Raw genomic sequence first — 24,030 nt, 5'->3', positions numbered from 1 at the left:
CAACAATCTTTTATTCTTGTAAAATCTGTAGGTTTTAGTAGTGTTTGATTAAATCATTTGACAAAAAAAAAAAAAAGAGCACTGGATTGTATGTAACTAATGTAATTATTATAAGACTTACATTGTAATGAAGATTTTGATAGGAAGACAAGCCATTCCATTAGTTCTCAAAAGTTGAAAAGAGTGACAGCAATACTTTGTTTTCATTGTATAGAGATGTATTTACTCAATATCCAACACAAGGAGATATTTTAACTTAAAAATAGCCACTCCTTATGTTTGCTATTTCTCCAAAAGCATATTTCCCTTTCATCCACTCCCTGCTTTGGCTTTTTCTGAGAAATCCTTGAGACACAGACTTCCTATGATGTTAGTGCTTTCACTTATAATAGGTACATCCAGCAGTCCCTGAGCATGCCACATTTATTGCCCATACATGGAAGGAACATACCAGGCATGCTTGTTCATTTTTTTTTTCTCATGATGCAGGCAAAACTGCTACTTACATAGTTCCTGACTAGTCTTGAAGGTTGGGGCTCCACCGTCCTTAGATATCTCTTCTAACTTCTTTAGCTGTAAAGAGTTTCTCTTACTCTTTCTGTTCTGTCTTATAAACATATGAATCCAAAGATTTTTTTATATGTATAAGCTCTATGCTCTTTTGATAATCATCTAGGAAGTTATGAAAAGCAAGGCAATTCAAGCATACATTCACAAAGCAGAATCCATGGCATTCTGTGCAAGGTACTGTTAGCATATCTATGTATTCCTCCGAGACCCAAGACAACTGTGTTGTGCCATTTAATTATGCAGTACCATATTTTTTTTCTGAGCTTTTTTTTTACATAGATACATAGATAGCTAGATACAGACATATATTAAAATCAAAAAACCCCACCTCAATTTGCTGTTTACAGTTTCTTTCAACTAAGTATTTTATACTTCCAGTCCTATATGAATACTTGTGGTTAAATAAAATACTCATGTATTCTAATTTTAAAGAAATTTTAATAAAAATTATATCCTGAGAGAGAAACATGAGATATGTCATTATAGGAAAACCAAACAACAGCAAAAACACTAAACTGTCACTTTGTAATCTTTAGGTTTTCATTTTCAGACTGAACTAATACAGACAACTGTAATTAATGTAATACGTTTCTTTCTGTTTTGTTTCCAGCACCATGTGGAGGGCAGTATACTGGATCAGAGGGAGTGGTTTTATCACCAAGTTATCCTCATAATTACACTGCTGGACAGACTTGCCATTATTCCATAACAGTACCTAAAGAATTTGGTAAAAATTTCTTCTACTGATTTATTAATTTTTAATCATTGTTACACCATTCAAATGTCCTTCATGTGTAATAGTGACCTTAGATTTTCAATATATTGCAAATTGCTTATCAAAAATAAATGTATTCTTGACACAGAAATTGATTCTAGGGTTTTGACCTTTTACTTCTCCCTAGAGTAATCAATAGACTTCATCTAAGCCATCTGTGTCTGCTATCCAAGCATATCCCGAATATTTTCATTGATTACATCATTCATCATCAGAGGATAATCATTCATTCAAGCTTCCTGCAAAGTAAAATCAGTTGTCAAAAAACAAGTATCAAGTGTTCTCTTATATTTTAACTTTTTTTTTTTCATGTTTTAACAAGGGTAAGATGAGTAGGATCACATTTAACAAGTAAGTGGAGGGAAAGAAAGCAATTTTACATAAAATTGCCAGAAATGTTTGTGAAAAATCACAAAACTGGTTCTTTCAATGTGTCAAAATACTTGGACAAAATCTCTAGAACTTGTGCAACTGTATGCAGGGCATGGTTTTCTGCAAAGCAGGTTTCCCTAATTGAAGTCCAGACAAATAGCAATAAAATCCCTTTTACTACTTACTTACCAAAAGACTGAATGCACAGCAACTTAGTGTGTTTGGTATTTTCTATATTCAACAAAACCTGTAAGGACTCAGCAGTTTTTTCACCAAGGAATTTGGAAAGCTGCTGACAGAAGCAGTTAGAGATTTACAGGTTGAGAGCTTGGGAGAAGTTCATTACACCTGCTAATAATAATTCATAATGTCACTCTAGGATTGAACTCTTGATTATTAGCCATTATTATTATTATTATTAGAGACAAGCTCAGTGTTTTTGTTCAGAATTTTTGTTCAGAGCTTTGTAGTAAGAAAATTATTAATTCTATTTTCATCATGTTTTAGAAAGTTTGTTCTTACATTTCAGAAGCATGTCTTCAGAAAAAAAAAATACATTTGCACAGTAGATACTTGCAACAACTATGTTTAAATAATTATCAAATAAAATACATTTTAATTAGTTATTTTCCTATTTCAAAAAACATAATATGTATCATATAAAAGTTATTCATCAATGTTTTAGGGGTGAGAGTAACACAAATCCTTGAGATTTGTACTACAGGAAAGTTTAAAAGTACTCTGTATTTTTTATTATAGTTTTGACTTTTCTACAAGAGAAAGTGAGCTTTGATAAGATGTAATTCTTCTTTTTCCTGCTAGAACTGTATAGAACGCAAGAAAATAACCGGTAGGACAAGAAAGTGGCTGGAACTTTCAGAAAGGATCCATCAAATAATTCTGAATGATTAGATCCCCAAGACAGTAGTTACAGTGAAATTCTATTGGAGCTTTACAGATAGACACATGTATCCAATTAATGGCTGTATTACACAATATTTTCACTAGAATTCCTGACTGCGAACATTCAAAATATCTCTAGGCCCATATCAGTAGTTGTAAAGTTCATTAAAGTAATTATATTGTGTTTAATTTTTTGGTGTTTACTTAGTATATTGAATAATTGGTTACTATCACAATTTAGAAGTTTTTAATAAATAATGCTCAAGATTTCATATTTTACTATATGCTATTTAAAAATTACACAACCCTTTCACCAGCCACCTAAGCAAATAAATATTTTTATTCTTATTTGTTAGAAAGAGAAACTGACACAAGTAGAATCTATAGCTAACATTTAAAATGCTTGGCAAATGCTTGACAAAATTATTTCTCTATACTGGATGTGCCATAGACACAACTTCAAACCAATCCTTTTTAATTTGTGATATAAATTTTCCTTTAAAAAGATATATTTTTAGCAGTTCTAATAGGTTTAGGGATTGAAGAACATTGCAATAACTTTACTTCTAGTTGATAATAGTTTGCACAAAGGATGCCCTTGCAGCAATGAAGACTGGACACTTGGGCTGCACTAGCAAGGATGTGGCCTGAAAGTTGAGAGTAGGTACTGTTTCCCTCTTTATAGCCTTCATGAAGAAACATCTGGAAACTATGTCTATAGTTTTGTGTTTCCCAATGACAAGGCACAGACTGCTAAAACAGAACAAGTCCAACAGAGAGCCAGCAAGATGATTAGGAGGCTGAAGCACAGTACAAGAAAAAGTTGAAGGAAGTTCAGCCTGGAGAAGATAAGTGAAGGAGGACCCTTCCATCCAGAAATACATAGTGGCAGTATTTCTGAAAGAACAAGTGTCAGTAGTCACAAGTTGTAGCACAATAAATTCCAACTGGAGATAAGGAAAATATTCTTCACCATGACAGCAATTAATTACAGGTAGCTCAAAGAAGAATTTTTGCCGATTTTCAAAATTTGCTCAGAAAAAGACCTGAGCAACCTAATTGAACTTCAGTTGGAGGTTGGACTATGCAATTTTTTTTAAAAAAATAAGAACTTTACAAGAAGTTGGAAAATACAATCTGTTCAGAAATTGTGCTGCATTGAGGACCTGTGGTTTGTATACAGAATCTGGAATAGGTATAATTTTAAAACTGGTTCCTCCCTTGTCAATAAAGTATGGGTGGCTGGAGTGATGAAGTAATATTTCTATTGACTTGATTTTACTGGTTTATTGCTTCATGTCTCTATTGCTATCTGATATTCAAATTCAGTGAACCATTTGATATTTACTAGTGAGACGTGTCATACAATTAAATTATTTATTTGTTAATACACTTTAAATTGCTTACAGCTAAAGTACAAATTAAGTGCAGCAATATGTCAAAACCAGTAACACATTGATATTTTCAATATTTTTTTAATATTCTTTCTGATAAAATAAATACAAATACAAAGTTACAAAAATAGCTAAATCAATAAGTTCAAAATATTTTCCTCAGATTAAAGCTGGATAAGCAACTAATCATGTGTGACAATAGATGCTACCTAACAGTTGCTAAGGTTGGTAATGAAATTTTGGTAAAAAGCTTTCCTTTTTAGATATTCCATTTTCTTATTCTCATAAGTACCTACGCAATAAGGAACAGGACTTGTTTTGACTGTGAAAGCACACTTTTGGAGAAAGAGTGATTTAATTTTTTTTTTTAAATTAAAAATAAGGAAATAATGAAAAGCAAGTCAGATTCTTATTACTTATGTTTAATTCAGCTGTTTTATCATGGTAGACAATAAATTAACTTGGAAAGGATTCATGCAGGAATCCACTGGTAACTATGACAAGCAAAAATATCCCATTAATTTTTTTTTTTTAAGACTAGGTTCTTGTTTTATCTTCTCTCTTTTTATTTTTTTTCTCTTTCTCTTTCTCTTCCCTTTTTTTTTAAATGTAGTTGTGTTTGGACAATTTGCCTATTTTCAGACAGCTTTAAATGATGTGGCAGAATTATTTGATGGAGAAAACTCTCAGGCTAGACTTCTTAGTTCACTGTCTGGATCCCACTCAGGTAAGTAATAAAGAAAAGAAGTATACATTTCTTACACAGCTCAGTATGGAAAAAATAAATCAGAAGAATGTTATGAATTTCATTTGGAAATATAATAATAAAGTCATTGGAACAGGATGACAAGGGAAATTGAGGACCCTTCTAAATCTTTGAATCAAGACATTCTTCTGGAACATACGGTTTAGGCAAGAACTGATCACTGGCATGAGTGCAGAAATAATTGAATGAAATTCTCAGATCTTTATGTAAGAGGGCAGATCGGAAGGTATAATTATCTTCTCTGCCCCTAAACGCTGTGAATTACACATCTACATTTTCTGAATGTCTAATTTAAACACAAATTACTTGTATTCACAAAATGCAATTATCTTTATGCAAACATGCACTTAAACTAAAAGCAGGCCAGCTGTTGCATTCAGGTAACTATAGCAAAATGTTGACCTTGTGAAATCATAATTAAACTTATATGGATTTCAGCATGCACAGAATTTCCAGTGTATGCATATATAATGATTATGCTCATGTCAGGTAGATAATATACAAATATATTTCTGCAGCTATGAATGTGTTTTGTCATACACTCCTAGTATTTAGGAAAGTTTATATGTGAGTTTAAGATTTTTGCAATCCGGGGCTTTTCATGGCTTTTTGGTTTTCACTTTGAATAATTGGAGAAATATTTGATATTAAAAGAATGTAACATATCTATTTGATTTATAGAATACATTTTATTATTTGAAAAATTCAACTCATCATTTTCCTCTGGTGAATCCTAGCTATTTGTGTCATAATAAGAGTTCATAAATGAATTTTAAAATTTGTTTAATTACTGGCAAGAGTTTGGCAACAAAACAAAATATTTGCTTTTTAATGTTTAAATTTAAGAGATAACACATCTAAGCACCCAATTTTACTGCATCAAACATATAAAAAATTTGAAATTAATGTCTGTTTTCATAGTGGACATTTAAAAATAATTGAAGGGAATTTAAACTTGTGATTTTCACTTATTACTTGTGACATATCTGATTTACATTGGTTTAGGATAGAATTCTGTTATGTGGAATTGCTAGTTACAATAATATAAAAATAATTTAAGTGAAAGAATTATAAATCCTATATATCCAGTTGTCTAAGATATTTTAACTTAGTGCATTATAATTAATTTCAGAGGAATTTCCTAAAATATGGGTTGATATAATCCAATGAGAATAAAAACAGTTGTCATATGGAGTGGCATCCTTGCAGTGTAAATGTACTGTAACTTGATCCATAGTGATTCATTACTGAACTTTTATCGTGACAGTAGATAGATATCTCAGGAAAGGAGATAAAGTATATTAAACATCTTTATTAATCCTCAAGTCAATATATAAAATTTGAAATGCTCTTAGAGAGTTAATAATGTAATATAGTTCGTGTGTGACCATATATTTTATTGAAGCAACTACATGAAATGAGTCATGGATCTGTTCTTTCTCATTTCAGTTTTAGTTTTGAAATGGTAAACATCACATGAAAATCCCCTGTGGCATTTTTAAAATACTTTTAATTGTTTAATGTGTTTTGCAAGGCGAGGTAAAGCTGTCAGTCACAGAAAAAAGTTAACCAAAAATTTTGGCCTCAAATGACAGTAGGGTTCCCCAGACAAGTAGTTTATTGGAGCTCTAGTTCCAACAGCTGCAGTAAATGTCAGAAAGTTTATGTTTTTGAATCATGAAGTCTTTTTATTCTGACAAGTTTTCAAACCTCCAATGGCAAATTTAATTTTATACTGTTATTTACATTTTCTTTAACTGTAGAAGAAAACATAAAACTATGTATTTTAACAGTATATTTGATCACATAGTGAAGAGTTGTAACTTGTTTCTGGTTTGCATATTTATTTATTTTCTGTTTTCATTGTAGGAGAGACATTGCCTTTGGCTACATCTAATCAAATTCTTCTGCGATTCAGTGCTAAGAGTGGGGCATCAGCCAGGGGGTTCCACTTTGTTTACCAAGGTAAACACGTCTGCTTTTGGTGGAAGACGTTGGTGCCAGTCTCACACAGTCTATTAATTGAATTCTCCTTAGGTCTTAAAGTATTTCTTTAAATATGAGTGTGGTCTTAACCTTTTTCCAGCCATTAGGGTCTTCTCCTGATGGTAGACTGGCTTCATAATGGCAGTTGTCTGTGATGAATCCTATCTGGCCTCATGGATTTGAATAGGTCCAGCCTCTCTCAGTAGTCTGTAATCTGTTGCTCCCTTACTGCTGAGTGTTCACGTCCTCCTCAGACTGTAGATGTACATGGTGAGGACTGTGAAGGCAAGGCAAAAAAGGCATTTAATACTTAAATATTTTCTGCATCATTTGTTATTAGGTTGTCCACACCCCACACCCCCCCAATGCATCAACATACCCACTTATATTTTGAACTTCCCTTTGTAATTAGCATGCCTGTAGACTCATTTTCCCTAATGTCCTTTGCTAGTTTTCACTCCAGCTGGACTTGGACTTTCCTGATTTTTGTTTCTAAGTAGCTGAGCAATGCTGTCATACTCCTGATTTATTACCTGTCCTTGCCTCCACTTGTGGTATGTTCCCTTTTTGTACATTGTTTGAAAAGCTCCTGGTCTAGCCCTGCAGGGTTTCTGCCCAAATTCCCAGTCTTCCCTCACCATGGGATAACTTGTTCTAAGGCTATCAAATCTCTCTAAAAAAATTCACCAGTATCCTTCCCCTTCATGCCTTAGGAGACTTAGTTACTTAGGAGAATCTATGTACCAACTTCATGAATATGCCAAAGTCTGCTCACCTTAATTCCAACCTTCTGCCAGTTCCTCAACTTCATTATCTTGCGGTCCTTGCAGCCCAAGCTGGCATTTGTGTCCACATGCACAAACAGATCTTCTCTGTTTGTGAGCAGCTGGCCAGGTTGTAGCTACTTAATTTAGTTATCTGATAGAAATATCTATTAAATCTAGCCAGTGTTTTGCTTGACTAAAATGAGTAGGGACAAGATGATAGAAATTGTTTTCTGGACACAGTGACTATTATGTGCAGTTATGAGCAAAAGGAGATATACATCTGTCCTGGTTTTGGCTGGGATAGAGTTAATTTTCTTCCTAGTAGCTGGTATAGTGCTGTGGTTTGGATTTAGTATAAGAATAGTAGTGATAGCACACTGATGTTTTAGTTGTTCCTAGGTAATGTTTACACTCATCAAGGACTTTTCAGCTTCCCATGCTCTGCCAGGTGCACAAGAAGCTGGGAGGGAGCACAGACAGGACAGCTGACCCAAACTGGCCAAAGGGCTATTCCATACCGTATGATGCCATGCTCAGTATATAAACTGGGGGGAGTTGGCTGGGGGGCAGCGATCGCTGCTCGGGGACTGGCTGGGCGTCGGTCGGTGGGTGGTGAGCAGTTGTATCACTTGTTTTTTCCTAGCTTTTGTTCTCTCTCTTGTTGTTTTCCTTTTCATTATTATTATTATTATTGTTATTATTATTATTATTATTATATTTTCTTTATATTATTAAAGTGTTCTTATCTCAACCCATGAGTTTTCTTACTTTTGCTCTTCAGATTCTCTCCCCATCCCACCGCAGGGGGGAGGGTGAGTGAGCAGCTGTGTGGTGCTTCGTTGCCAACTGGGGCTAAACCATGACAACATCTTTATTTTGTATTGACTTGGATGTAAGTTACTAGACTGCTATGGACCAGAGGAGGCACATATTTGATCTCTGTTAAAAGTCAGATTTCCCAGACATGAAAGTGCAAACATGCCACTGGGCAGCATTTGAAATGGGCACTGGAAATCCACCCAGAATTGCTAGCTGCATTTTGGAATTCAATAAATCAGTAAAAATAAAATTGGCAGATTTGTTACACAATATCAACATTCCAACAATTTCTGATTTATATTCAGACATTATAATGACACAGAAAATAGGTCTTGTGGTTCTGATGAAGAAATATCCATTTACCTGAAACAGATATTAAAAACAAAATGAAAGATTTTATACTTTTATACTTAATTGTATTATTAGCATTTATTTTATACTTAATTTTTGCCCCATCCAATTACAGTTAAAATATGAAATAGTGATCATTTTCTAACACAATCAATAGAAAAATATATTTGGGGATTTGTTCTATACTGACAGTTACTCACTTAACAAGTAAGTACAGCATAAGAGCTGTTATGAGAATCTTTGTTACATTCACCTAAAGTCTTTATCCATAGAAGTACTGTTCATTTCAGCTTTCTCAAGACATAAAGAAAAAGAAAAGAAAAATAGAGAAAATATTTTAAAGTGTTTATGAAAATATCGGTTCTGGATATGTATAGGCAGCATAATGTTGTCAAAACAATATAGCTGTGCTTCAACATGGTTTTACCACCTACAGTTTCATAGTTATTTTGGCTGAAGTTAGCTTGGATTGTGCATCACACACTGTTCCTCAGTGTAATACTATAAAGAGAGTAAAAGTGCCAAAGGCACTTTCAAGCTTACCTCATGAATATCTGTAGCTCAGCTCAAGGTTTGGCAGAGACCATGAAGCAGTTTCAGTATTGAAGGGTAGGTGGCAGATGTTAAGACTTGCAGGTCTCTTCCTGACACAACTGAATCTGAGGAGGTATTATGTGCATGTCTGCACACTGCAGTTGAAATGCAAGAATGAGACAGCATGCCAAAGCCTGTTAGCACGCTGCTAGGCAGCTTAGTACACTAAGTTGATCCATGTGTCTGCAGTCTGGTGAAACCTGGAGCAGTGCTTACAGGTCCATTGCCTGTACAGGCAACAAATGCAGTTCCAAAGGGGCCTCTGGACAGTTCACTAGATGTATTGCATATATACCCAATAAGCTTAATGAGACAGTCATTGAACACTGTGGTTTATTATATACTAGCTTTTCAGCTTTACTAAATTGAAGTATAAAAGTAGTTTTGGATAGTTTTAAATAATATTATAGAGATTCATTTAAAAAAAAAAAAAAAATTCATGTTTTTTACATTGGAGCATAGTCATGGTTTGACACAGCAAGTTAATGGAAAGAACTATCTCACTTCAAGAATATTTCCGTAGTTGTAAGGAGCTTGTTGGGACTGTTCAAACTCCTTCTGGATGCTGTTTTTAAGCCTTCTTACTTCTGTGTTTATAGAAAGATACTGCCATGACTGCACACTCTGCTTTGGATATAGTTCAAGATATCAGTACCTGCCCTTTTTACACATCAAAAGCATCACTTGCATTTAAATTTATCATGCACAATTAATCAGAAAAGAGGGGGAATATAAACTTCTGGAATTAGAAAACAGCTTTCAGCATTTGAGTTCTTATCAGCCATTTGTATATGAATGACACCTTTCTGTCTTATTCTATTTGGTTTTCATACGCCTAAAGTGTTTAGTTATTTTTGCTGCTTTTGAAGAATTCCTAGTGATACAAAGCCCCAATGCTATTAGCTATATGTGTATACACACACACACACACATCTTGCTGTTGAACAGTAAGTGTCCAGGTGAGCACAATAATATGCCTCATTTCAGTCATTTATTTGGACTACACTTATTTTTTAGTAACTGTAAGAAACAGATTTTAACAAATGAGAAGTGTTCTCTGCAGCAGCAGAAAATGAGTCACTTTATTTGTTGCAGGAGAATCATGAAGCTATATGAATATCCAGGTTTTTAAATATATTTTGAAATACATCTTAAGAGCTTTTTTTAATACACACATGTATGTATACATAGATTGGTTAATGAGCTAGTGGTATTTAATAAGCTCTATCATTTTGAGATTTTCTTCTCTTCTTTTGAAGCATGTGATCATATTTCCAATGGCTGCCTGCTTGCTAGCCTTTTAAATACTCCAGAGAATAACATCCACTCTCACATTGAACACAGTAATCTGGTCTGCAAAGTCAATCATTTTATTTATCGTCCTCTATTCCAGGTTGACCTTCTTCCCTGTTCACTTTTCCACTGGGCTGATTTCAATTTTGTTTCACAGCAGTATGAAACATTTACTAAAAGATGGAGGATAATTACTGTAGAAAATGGAATGTCCCTGTGATACAGCTTGAGAAGTCTAGGTTGCCAATGCTATAGGCAAAAGCTAGAAGGAAAGCTAGAGGGGAAAAAAGTTATTGCTTGCATTACTTCACATTCTGGTTTGAGCAAGCAACAGATAAGGTTTATAGCTTTTGATTCAGATTTAATGGATTTTGCAATGCCACTTTCTCAAAAACTTATTTTTAGCTGCATATGTCATCTGTGCCTTCACTTCTTTTTCTCAGATGACCACATTTCCTTGTATTTCATACAATAGGTAAAGGTTATCTGTAATATCAGGCTGAATGAATATCCAGTCTTTCATAATATTACGGTCAGGTATGTTGAAATATGCTAGGAACAATCACATTTAAGAAGATTGGGAATTATATTTTTTTCAGGATTATCTTATGCTTGTTTTCCTGCTATGACATCACCTAAGAAACAATAGCATATATTTTTATAAAGCTGACACTGCAGCAGTACAGAGAGTTCTTTCCCTAAAAAGCAAAGTAATGACCTTTCTACCACCCAAAAATGTATGGGGTTTTAATGCTTTTCTTCCTTTACTTGATCTACCATACAAATACATGAATTAGTTTATGAGGTCAAATGAGATTTTAAAGAGGACTATTAAGAAAGTTAGCATACTATGGTGAGGAAGGACTGTGGAAGAAAGACAAAGAGGAACAAGAATGGAAGAGGAATGTGACTTTAACAATTAAGTTGATCTAATCTGCAATAAGAGTAAAATACATAGCCACACACTTCCTGCTGAGTGTAATTAGAAAGCAGAACTAAGACTGTTAGTATTATTTTCCATATATGTTACCACGACACATTATGTCCTGGTTTACAACACATCTCATAGATGTTTGAAACTATACTGCATTTTGCCATGGATTACTTAAATCTAAATCCCATTTTAAGCAGTGTGGGAGTACCTCACTTTGTTGTTATGTCTGGCTTGCATTACATTTATTCTTAAGACACTTCTTCTTAAAACAGGAAAAAAAAAACCACTAGAAAAATGCTGCCTTTTATAGTGAATGGCATGGTTTATTTGTGCAACTTTAACATTTCTTATCTCACTGTAAACATTAATAGAGTATTAGTAAAACATGTGAAAAACTGAGCAAAATGTCAATTTTAGCATGACATTGAGTGTTTCCTGCTGACAATAGAATAATCTGACACAAATTTAGCCATGGATGTTTGTGGCTGCCATGGCTGTTGTACTTACTGGCTGCTCTCAGCAAAATGGTGGCTTTCAGTCTGAAAAGGAAGGAAGCACATAGCAGTATTTCTGCTGCATGAACTAATTTAAGAGTGTTAGTAAACTGTCCCTACATTTGCTGTAATGACAGAGATAGCCTGCTCACAGGAAAATAACTTTCCTAAGGCAATATTATAACAAAACCAGATGATTTGACATCCTTTGTCGAGAGGTGCTGAAAATGCTAGTTACACAAAAAAATCTCTTTGGATTACAAATACATGTATCCAAATTTCCAGCTGTGATTACCGACAATTATAGGGTGTTCTTTAATCTGATTCTTAAAAAGGGTGCTTTACCTTTGCACAGCTGTTGTAGGGATTCTCCAGATGTGGAGTCCCTGTGAGGGTTAGAGAATCTGAGCAAGGATTTTCTTCTGAAACTTCCTCCCTTTTGAGGAAGTGGGTGAAAAAATAGAGAAAAGTAGTATTCCCGTAAAAGGCTGGGCAAGAGTTTCTTCCACACAGTGAATGAAAAATACTCCAGGAATGATGCTGAAATTTCCAGTCAGGTCATATAGCCCTTTAGGAAGACAGGTAAGGTTTAGGCACACATAAAGCTAAAAGTTTAACTAGCAGGGGGCTGTCATGGTGACCTGTGTGGGAGGAGGTCATGAGCTACCATGTGCCACTCACAAACAGCTTCGTCTGAAGCTGGTATAAAGAACCTCTCACATGCCAACACTTCCACCAGTCAGAGGAGCATGTAGTGCCCCTGCTCAAAGATTAAGAAAGTGACAACTGCTTTGAGGCAGAGATGCTTCCACGGAAGTGCTGCTGGAGATGCTGGAGGGACTGTTGGAGACACACTCTTGGAAAGAGGCCCTCCATGCCAAAGGGGCCACACTTCTAAAGGGACTGTGGCCTCTGCGTAACCCATGCTGGAGTGAGAACACCTTGGAGGGGTTGGGGGCCAGTGGAAGACCTATTCTGCAGTAGGGGGATGTCTCTGAGCAACTGCAGCCCATGGGTGACCCACGCTGTAGCATGAACACTAAGAAACAGAGTGACATGAAAACTTGAAGCAAAAAGCAGGATAGAAAATGAGTAAAATGCTAAGTACAGCAGAGGAAAACAAAGAAGCAAAAAGAGAGCACATGACCCCAAACTCCTGTGCTCACTCTCACTTCGCTGGTGAAACCAAGATGGACATAGGTTCCATCTTGGAGATGACAAGGAAGGGGGAGGACAGATGTTTGACTGAAGTTGAGCCTGGGGAGAGGGAAGGAAAGTTGTTTACTTAAGCGGTTGTTTGTGTCCTCTTTCTTCTTAACTCCTGAATCAGTGATCAGAGGTTTGTGTTAAGTGGTAATAAATTAAATTAAGCATAATGAGGTAGAAATTCCCTGAGTCAAAACTGGTTTGTCCACAACAATGTATTGAACCTTTTGCTATCACATGATTGCAAATTATTTATCTCATGACCAAAATTCCCATTTGAGCAAGTAGTCTTGACCAAGGGATAGATTAATGCCTAATCACGTGGTAGAAGCTGTAGTTCTAGACATATGACAGTCATGTGGCTGGATGTGTGAGCCGCCATCATCACTTAGTTGTAAAGTCATTATACAATTAAAAAAAGGTTTGAATAAAATAGTGCTTGTACAGTAGACGGTTTGATAGAAAAAAGGCTATTAGTTCTAGTAAAAGAGAACAAAAAAGAGCAGGCTGGGTCAGTTGAATTGACCTGGCAGACTGCATCTGCTCTGCAGGTTACGATCAGGAAGAACTGTGACTGTGTGAAATCCTTGAACTATGATTTCTTCATTATCATTCCACAACTGCAGAACAATTTCCTGCCATGGTTAGAACTGTATGCATGAACGAGTTTCACAGAACAGCTGTGTGATACTGAGGTCCTATTGAAAACTTAATCACAAAATCCCATTTATTTAAACGAAGGCAGGTATATTAAATTTACTGAAAGGGAATTGGTTTCTTTATACTATGTAAAGTATTTAACCATTTTAAAAACTTGAAAAATGCATTTGCTTTTGTTTTGCCATATTGTGTAGTTGTCATTCCAGGAGTATGTTAGTTTACCTCTGACCGTTTCTTTCAATCTTGGATGCATTTTATAACTTTCTTAAGCTTTCAAGGCTAAAATGTTCTGCAACCATCTAACCTACTGATTTAGAAGAAAATATGTGTTACTGTACCTGTATGACCTTGTCTGACAAATCAACCCACTGCATATTAATAAAAAGAGCATGTATTGTGCTGTTATTGCTAGTACCAATTATTTCTAAACCTTCTTTGAAAAAACTTTTCTCTACATTCAATAATATTTGCATAAACTTAACTGTTATTCTCAGTAGCAATACAGAAAACTGGTAGAACATCATGTAATCATAAATGAGAACTTTCAATGTTCTGCTAAAATGTGTTGCATGTTTCATGCTAGATTTAAGATAGGATTGATTTCAATTAGTGTTCTGTATCCAACTTGCCAACAAATGTTAACTTCAAGAGCACTTACCAGTACTTAAAACTACTGCACTTAAATAATTATGATTCTGAATAGAGCAAATGACAGTATAAGAAATAAGAAAAGCATAAAGCTATCAATATGAAAATAAGTATATATAGGCTCCACATACCTTGTCTTTTACTTAGTGACCAGGGCAGCTGAACAAGTGGGGGGTGCGGGGGGTGTGTGTGTGTACAGGTGTGCACATGAATAGATGGAAATATTGCTCTTCACTGTTACAGGCCAGCAAAAAAAATTAAATGTAAGGATGTAAAAGAAAATTAAATAAAACTGTGATTCTGTTTACACTATTCTTAAAAGCCAGAAACATCATGTTTGAAAATCTGCCAGGAATAAAGTCTAAACACCCCCCCTCCCCCCTTTTTTTTTCCGTGCCATTCTGTGTCTTTGTTAATTAAGGACCAAACAGCTGGCAATTTTCATGGTGTTACTTATTCATATCTAGATGCAGTGATCCCCTGAAACTAATTCTTTAAGAAACCAAACTGATCAAAGGTTTTGAACATGCCACTCACACAGAAAAATTGCTTATATTTGATGAGATTATTTTTAATGTACATTTATTTTATTATAGTGTAAAACATAGATGATATTGCACACAAATTATACTTCTACCATTTTTTCTATAAATATATATTTTTTTAAAAAATTGGCATTTACTAGCTAACTGCAAAATGAAATGTAGAAAGAACAAGTTTGATACACAAACAACATGCACAATACCAAGAGTCAGTAAGTACAAAGAAATGCCTGCTATAAAGAAGTGGTTATAAATAACAAAGCCAAAGGGAAAATAAACCCATGGGCTTCTAATGAATTTTATTATTTTGCTCTTTAAATGTTGCTTACAGTGTTTTAACTCTTCTTGTATCACATCAGGTTTATGAATTCTCAGAAATTATTGGTAAAAATAATTGTTGTTAACTGTAAACACTGAAATAGCCTTGAGGGTACATTGTTATCACATAGTATTCTTCAATTATGATAGATCAAATATTTGTATAATATTACATTGGTTTTATATCTGATTATCTACAGCATAATATTTTGCTTGGCTTCTAATGAGAAACTTCCAATGAGAAGCCAAAACTTTCATATTTAATAAGTAAAAGAGGTGGTAGGTATAGTATCCTGCCATTAAAGAGGGCAGCTGAAACACCCACTGATCCTCTCATGCCTCAGGATGTGCTTCCAAAGTCAATTGCTCTCCAAGCTGCCATGGCACTCACATGACTGTACATGGTCAGAGCCCAAAACCGCAATCTGGCTAACAGCCATGAAAGCATTAGGCCATTCTTTGAGAATACAGGGGCAGAGCAAGTAAAAGGAACAAATACAATTGAACTCTGTCCTACAAGAAACAATGAGCATTTTTAGTGATCTGTTTATTTTTTAGATGATGACTGTCATTTGGATTCATGGCATCTTTTTTTTTTTTTTTCTCTCTTCATGCAGCTGTTCCACGCACAAGTGATACGCAGTGTAGCTCAGTTCCAGAGCCTAGGTATGGAAGGAGAATTGGCTCTGAGTTTTCAGCAGGCTCTGTTGTTCGATTTGAGTGTAGTCCTGGTTATCTGCTACAAGGCTCAAAAGCTATCCGATGTCAGTCTGTACCTAATGCCTTAGCTCAGTGGAATGACACAGTACCAAGCTGTGTAGGTAAGTAATTATGTTTAAGTAATCTGTTCTGTCACTCATGTCTCTGAATCAGAATTCAGGAACTGTTTCAGGAAATAGTATTTAACACATATATTCACTGTCCTTCAATTAATATCAGTCATGCCCAATTTAAAAGAGCAGTTTTCCATATCAAAAAGTAATTGATTACCAGCTGGCTGGTAGGCAGTATAGTGTTTCATATAATGACTTAGATTATATGAACAAGTGTGATGCACATTTTCTTGAGCATTCATTATTTTCATGACTCATCTACAGCTTGAAATATAGGACAGAATTTAATTCTCCAGAAGTCTGTTTACCTGTTTTATTACACAGTACTTGTATATTTCTGTCACACATAGGATGATTATTTCTTTTTTCAAGTAGAAGCATAGTGTACATTGAATAATAATAGCATTGTTAAGTATAGCTAATTTTCTTCAGTGTGTCAACAGACCTGCAGTGGGATAATGTTTAGAACTTCAATTTTTTTTTTTAAATATTCAGAGGTTTTCTTCTCTCCCTCCTTGGATTTATATCCAAAAGTCATTGCTATTTGTAGGAATTTATTCTGTAATTAATTAGAGTGTACTAAAAATAAATGTAGGTGTCCTATTTTCTGTGTATTCTGGTTTTTTGTTTAGTTTAGTTCTATTTTCTTGAACCTTAAAGAAGCAGTTGCGTATACAGTAAAAATATTTAATGTGCCACACTGCTTTACCAGCTAGATCCAATATTGGAACTATGTTAGGCTGTGGGTAAGTTCACATGATTTCTGTCAATCATGGTTATGTTTAATGTTACGTCTTTACAGTTTGTTGTTACTCTCAGGTAAGAAATGATTAGGCTGTTCTAGGCTGCACACACTCAAAATGAAGTTCACTTCTGAATTGTTTATTCATGCAGGTCGTATCTTATGCTTGATATTGTTCATATATTTTAGATAACATTGCTTTCTAAGTTCAGATCATGGCTTCACATCTATGTGTTTATGCTACAAAAGAGAATTATTATAATTAGCTTAGTAAAATTATTATTACTTTTCTGTTTCCTGAAGTGGTTTAGGTTTTGTAATAATTCATGATAATACTTCTTTCAGTGCCATGCAGTGGGAATTTTACTGAGCGGAGAGGTACTATTCTTTCACCAGGTTACCCTGAACCTTATGGTAACAGCTTGAATTGTGTGTGGAAAATCATAGTGACCGAGGGATCAGGTATTCAGGCAAGTCTATATTCTGTCAAGCATGGAATATTAACTATTTTGTTGTTCACTTTAAAAAGTAATTGTTTATTTCTCTATAAGTGTCAGAAAATAGCAATCTGTAAGATCATTTTTGGGGTACTTGAAATATTTGTGCTCTGTTTTTCTCAGTATTGTTCTTGGTTAGCTTTATTCTGTTACTTTATTTTTACATGGGGGTATGCATGAGAAATGGTTAACAAACAGCTTTCTCTTTTAACTGTGTAGAATATTGAAAGCAGGTCCTGATCCTTCAATCTGGTATGCAAATGCCAGCCCTTTCTATCTGCTGGGATATCACTGAGGCACTTCAGAGGTCTGCAACTGTCTTGATTATCTGCTCATTTACACTTTGAGTAATTCTTTATAGTCATATGTGCAAACATTAACATATGTGCTAAATCCTTCTTACTTACTAGTGTCATATTTTCTAAGAGTTAAGACAACTTAAAAATTGAACATTAATGTTTTAATTACATTTTTTCACTCAGGTTTTTTTGTTTGGATCTGCTTATTTATATTTTCTTTGGGGCATGTTCTCTTTTTATTTTGTTGTTTGTAGAACATTTAAAAATACGTATGGCCAGTTGGTTTAAAAAGTTCTGTGGTGGTGTTTTACAGATCCAGGTCATCAGCTTTGCCACTGAACATAATTGGGACTCTCTTGAAATATACGATGGTGGAGATATGACAGCACCACGTCTTGGGAGCTTTTCAGGTGAGGGTATGCTGTGATTTAAACATACAGGTCTATATATAGGTGTGTGAGAGAAGATGTCTTTGCTCACACATATACACAAGGAGTATATTTGTACTGCATCTTTCATGATATCATTATGAAAAGTTCTCATTTTGGGGAGGAAATTTCAGGTGCTGTAAACGTGTAATATTCAAATTCAAAGAGAGATTTGCAAAAGAAAATATGATACTAAAATGTTTAGCTTTGATTAGTGGGATTTAGGTGATAATATGTTAAAAAAAAAATTCTTTCTTTTATCTTACCTACCCCTCCCATAGAGAGGATATAGTGATATAAATTGGTACTGACATTCAAGGAGCTTCCTTTGATAGCTTTGACTTAGTTTATCCTTTTTAGCCTCCCTTTCTGAGGTAAAAATGAAGCATTCAGTATTCATCCAAACTCACCAAACCTCAGAGAACAAAACAAATTACTACAACTGGGACATAACAAGGCATGTAATTTGTTGTTTCACATGTACATCAGGCATATACAGTTTTACTCCTTTTTTAGAAGACAATTTTTATAGAAAGAGCATGTTCTATAAACCAAACCAAGAGAAAGAGATACCTCATATAAGATTAAGTCATGAATAGTATCCCAGACTCATGAACTCTATCACAAGCCTGATCTGATTCTGGTGTATCTAAAGCATTTTGTGGAATTTTGCCTCTCTGGTGACTTCAAGAACATTTAAAGTATAGATGTATATTGGATTATGTAAGGAAATGATCAACTGAAAAAATTAACCCCATATTATTTATTTGGATATTGAATTAAATAATTTGAAGTTGCACCTCAAAATTTACATATTAAAATGTGTTGTGGGTTAACTCTAGTAGGCAGCTGAGCCCCACACAGCCGCTTGCTCACTCTCACACAGTTGGATGGGGGAGAGAATTGGAAGGGTAAAAGTGAGACAACTCATGGGCTGAGATATAAAAGGTAAAGCAAAAGCTGCACATGCAAGCAAAGCAAAATAAGGAATTCATTCACTGCTTCCCATCGGCAGGTAGGTGTTCAGCCATCTCCAAGACAGGAGGGCTCCATCACACATAATGGTTGCTTGGGAAGGGAAATGCCGTAACTGCCAACATCCCCCCCTTCTTCTTTTGTCCCCCAGCTTTTATTGCTGAGCACGACATCATATGGTATGGGATATCCCTTTGGTCAGTTGGGGTCAGCTGTCCCAGCCCTCCCAACTTCTTGTGCACCCCCAGCCTACTCGCTGGTGGCGTGGTGTGAGAAGCAGAAAAGGCCTTGACTCTGTGTAAGCACTGCTCAGCAGTAACTAAAACATCCCTGTGTTATCAACACTGTTTTGTTCACAAATCCAAAACATGGCACCACACCAGGTACTATGAAGAAATGTAACTCTATCCGAGCCAGACCCAGTACAAAAGGCTATAACATTTTATATTAAAAGCTAGTAGCTATGCTGTATATTAAATTGGCAATAAGGAAGAAAGAAATTATGAAATGTAATCAGCTTTTGACAAGTGAAATATGTGGCAAATATATTGGACCCATTGGATAAAGAACTGATTAAATGATCCATTTAATAATATTCCATTTAATAATACTCAAGACTCAAAACACTCTTATTCTATACTAAAAGTGTATCATCTTGCTTTAGCTTAAAAGCCTTCCTAATTTCTAGGGAAACTGAAAAAGGATTTTTGTATTGGACAGTTTTTTGTATTGGAAATATTTAATTGGAGATAGAGTAGCACAGCTTTATTGTGGATTTCTCTCTTTTGTGTAATGAATGTCAGACTTAAAATTAAGAATTATTTTGTGTATGGGAAAGGCCTAATGAAGAATATTTAAACATGACATGAAATCTGCTGTTCTCAAAACTGAACCAGTAATGTGACATTGAAACTAAATGCCAAGCATAATTTCATAAGTGGTAAAATTCAGCAGGTATCATTTCTTTCTTACTAAATCTTGTACAATACCATTGTCTTCTGATTCACTCTCTGAATTCATCTGTCTTCTAAATAAGCATTCAAGATGCACATATGTACAACTAATTACTCAGAACTTACTAAACTGTGCTGCTAAACTATGTTACAGAGTTGATTTGGAAAAGTCTGTTTCTTCTTCCCTGGAGTCTGTTTCTTAAGGAAGACTTTACAAAGATAGGTAGCTATACCATTTCTTTGTGTCAGGGCCCAGCAGGGCCCAGCTGCTCCCTGGGGTTGGGGTGCCAGGAGCGAGGGGGGGTCTCTGGGGTGGCAAGGCAGGGCCTGGAAGCCAGGGCCCGTCACACCACCCCAGCCAGGAGCGGCGGGGGGCACTAGGGCAGCCCCAGTCCCAGGCATTAGGCATCTCTCTGGGGACGGGGACAGACTGTGGCCAGGCTGGGATGTGGACCCGTGGGTGGGCCCAGCTCAGGGGGGGCCATGGCCGGGCAGTGGGGGCCTGGACTGTGGAGGGCTGGAGACTGGCCCTGCTGCAGCATCACTGGGGCAGGAGCTGATGGCCTCAGGGGCTGAAATGGGTTCCTGGGCCATGGGCAGGGTGGGGGCAGGCCCCAGGGGGCTGGGCAGGGCCAGTAAGGGCTGTCTGCTAGAGCAATCTGGCTGGGCCCTTACATATTGTCTTGTCGTTTTTGGATTAATCCTGTGGGTCATCTTTTATCAGTGAATGGCAGAAATACCAGGCATTTTTCTTCTTTTTATGCTGTAGTAATGCTTGTGATGTGAGGATGCTATTTTAGGGGAACGTGATAGGGGCTTCATAACCAAAGCTGTAACAAAAACCCTGAGACCATGTGTTAACAGACATAAAGATATCTTATTCTGCTGTCTTCCTGGTGGCAGAATACATGAATTTTTGTACAGCCATCTTGGAAAGAAGCTGCTATGGATAGGACTGATAAGTGGAATGCCAAGAGGGATTCTCTCCAAGCATGGTCTTTTGGCATGAGATGGAATAGTGAACTGGTTAGTTTCCTGTGCCTAATATTGACAGGTGATGCCTTTTGGTGGGCAAACTGATTCTTTTTAAGACCAAGTTTTCCAGATGACACTAGACAGTGTGGAGTAATTGGAAACCTAGGAATTATTTTTGCTTTCGGTATTACTCATTCATCAAAGTAGTGCTTGTGGCTCATGAGGAAATAAAAATAACATTGCCTTTAAAAGACAGCTATCAAAATAATTTATTAGTCTTTTACAACAGTTGCTGTACCATTTACAGAATATGTGTAGGTATAGCAGATTTTGGAGTAATGAATGAAGCTTAGTTGCCTTACCAAATGCATGAATGAAATAGGATCATTAATGAGAGATAGAGTTAATTCTTTTCATATTATTACTGATCAATTTTACAATGAGTAGACATGTTTCCAAGTTTACATAATAAAGTTATACCTGGAATATTTTAATAAAATTAAGGGACTGTTTGCACAGATCGACTCTTAATTCTCTCAGTTGGGAAGGTCACAGTTTTTACAAACAGGATAGAATTTTACTTGCTATATTCAGAAGGAAAAAAAAGAAAAGCCATAACTGGAATTGACTTTTCTCCTGCAGAGGAACTATACTTCTTTTTTCATTTGGAAAATTAATTTAAGTTCCCTGTTTTTCAACAGCCATCCTGCTTTCCAGAAGGAGGTGAATTTATTTAAAAATATGATGCTAAGGAAAAAAAGAGTTTCATTAAATGATAATCAGGTTATATGCATGTTAAGTCTACCAAGTGTCTGATCTTCCATGCTTGTCCTTAACAGCTGTAGTCTTATATTTTCCACTTCCTCAATCCAATATGGGCATAATCCAAGAATATTTTTCTCTTCTAAAGCCTGAAATTATTATAAGACTACAAGATTGTCAAATGGATTTAGAGATGCTCTGTTCTTATAGCTCAGTAATGGCAGTTCCTACATGAAGCCTGTCCGTTAAGCCAAAAGTGCAAAAAGACTTATAAAACTTGGATAACTGTCAGGCATCCCACGAGCGTTTGTAAATATGCTGTGCTGCCAATTGTGTCACAGAATGGAATTATGAAAGAGCTGAAATTCCTTGGATGAAAGGCCAGAAAGGCTTTCATCAAAATGCCAAAGTGAAGTCTGTCCTGGACTCTTTAGTGAAGGTTATAGACATAGTAGCTGAGTGAGAGGATACTCTTGACAAACACGTTGTTTTCCTGAGAGTATTAAGTCTGAACTTAAGTGAGTGGTCATTTTACTTAATACACAGAAAGGAACAAAAAAGTAGAAACAAGCCAAAAAAGCAGCAGTATTTTACAATTGTTAGTTTGGGACTGGTGTTTCACTTGACTGTGTGTCGCAGATGGAGTGAGAATGCACTTCACTCATAAGAGAGAACCAAAAATACACTTTATTGATATAGAATAGGGAGTTAACAAAGTTCAATGCGACAGTTATTTAACAAGATTCGATGGCAAGGTACACTTTATGATTTACTGCATAGAGGATAGGGTCAAACAAAACTGTCAGGGAGACCCTCCCGTTGAGTCATGAGGTCTGGAAAAGGATCCCCTTGCTTTCTAAACTCCTTCTCAGAGAGGAGTCTAGGTGCGGCTAGATCCAGTCCTAGTCCCAGATGTGGTCAACGGTTTATGTCTAAAGGATTATATATGCACAATCAATCCTTTATATCACTTAGCTAAGATTTCAAAGTTTAGAATGCTATTAGTCACTTACCGAGGATCTGTTGCGGCAAGGAATCTCTCAACCTCGAGGAGTAACCCTGGGAGGCGTCCCTGCTCAAGGGGAGATCCTGGCGTGCAGCCCGCTGCTGTGGAGGAGAGCTCAACGGGCCCAGGGCTGTGGCTGTTCACTATTTAAGGAGTAAGATGATTGACTTATGGTCATATTTGCATATCAGCAAGACATTTGGATCACTGCTTTGGGCGGCCCTTGGCTACTTTGTTGCCATCCATCCTCAAGGTCCAGCATAAGCTGGATGCAGCTATCAGGATGACTCCCACTGGTGGTTACTGCTTGCGCAGGGAGTGGGGAGCACACCACCATACTGTGGTATATTCAAACTGAAAAAAAATGAGACTAAATGTAGCTGCAGCTCCATTTAAAATTGGAAATGCGGGTAACACCTGACATTCTTTTACATATGTATATGTACTTAAGTATGCCTATATGTGTGTATAGACATATACAGAGAGAATATACAAATACCGTAGTCATTGAGGTTGACATCTGGAGAATGTGCTCTTCTGATGATAATATAGAAAGAAATCAGGTAAGAATGGGATCCTTGCTCTATGTTTGTGCTGACCCAAGAAATGCCTAAAATTACCATTAATCTCCATTCTTGGTCTAGAAATGTGTTTAGATACCTAGACAGCCTTTCACACATGCAGTGTAGTATTCATCTCTGGAATGAGATACATTGCTCTTGGTTGATATTGCTAACACTTGAAGGGAAAGTGGACATAATTTTCTACAATAATATCATAATTAAACATTAATTTAAGTAGAAAACTTCTCTTCATTCCCTCGTAAGCCTTTAGGGAGACAAACACACACTTACTGCCTCCTAGGAGAGTTCCCTGTTTTCCAGATTACAGATTCTCAATCAAGAGGTTAAGAAGTCAATCAGACTCTGGTGTCTTAACATGGTATCCATCTATATGAGTGTCAGATGTCTACCATGGAGATATCCACACCTAAGCTATTATTCATGAAATCTGCTCCTGCCCTTTAAGTACTGTTTCTCTGTATTGACAATAAAGGAAGTCGAAAACAACTAGGACACTGTGATGAGGTCCCCCTCTGAGCCTTCTCCAGGGAGGAGAGACCTAACTCCTTCAGCCTTTCCAAATAGGGCAGGTTCTCCAGCCCTTT

General features: G+C 36.0%; 1 protein-coding gene across 1 annotated transcript in view; it reads left to right on the top strand.

Annotated features, from left to right (window-relative positions):
* The window catches only part of CSMD1 (CUB and Sushi multiple domains 1), a 1,308,402-nt gene that overhangs the window by 1,093,266 nt on the left and 191,106 nt on the right, over positions 1-24,030 (top strand). Inside the window, exons 31-36 of the mRNA XM_072855145.1 lie at positions 1,181-1,297; positions 4,628-4,741; positions 6,650-6,745; positions 16,010-16,213; positions 17,313-17,437; positions 18,077-18,173. Of these exons, the coding sequence (XP_072711246.1) occupies positions 1,181-1,297; positions 4,628-4,741; positions 6,650-6,745; positions 16,010-16,213; positions 17,313-17,437; positions 18,077-18,173 (753 nt within the window). The remainder of the gene's footprint in view (positions 1-1,180; positions 1,298-4,627; positions 4,742-6,649; positions 6,746-16,009; positions 16,214-17,312; positions 17,438-18,076; positions 18,174-24,030) is intronic.

This window comes from Ciconia boyciana, chromosome 3 (genome assembly GCF_034638445.1).
Source record: "Ciconia boyciana chromosome 3, ASM3463844v1, whole genome shotgun sequence".
NCBI lineage: Eukaryota > Metazoa > Chordata > Aves > Ciconiiformes > Ciconiidae > Ciconia > Ciconia boyciana.
Note: the sequence above shows the minus strand (reverse complement) of the source record. Positions and strands in the feature narration are given on the sequence as shown.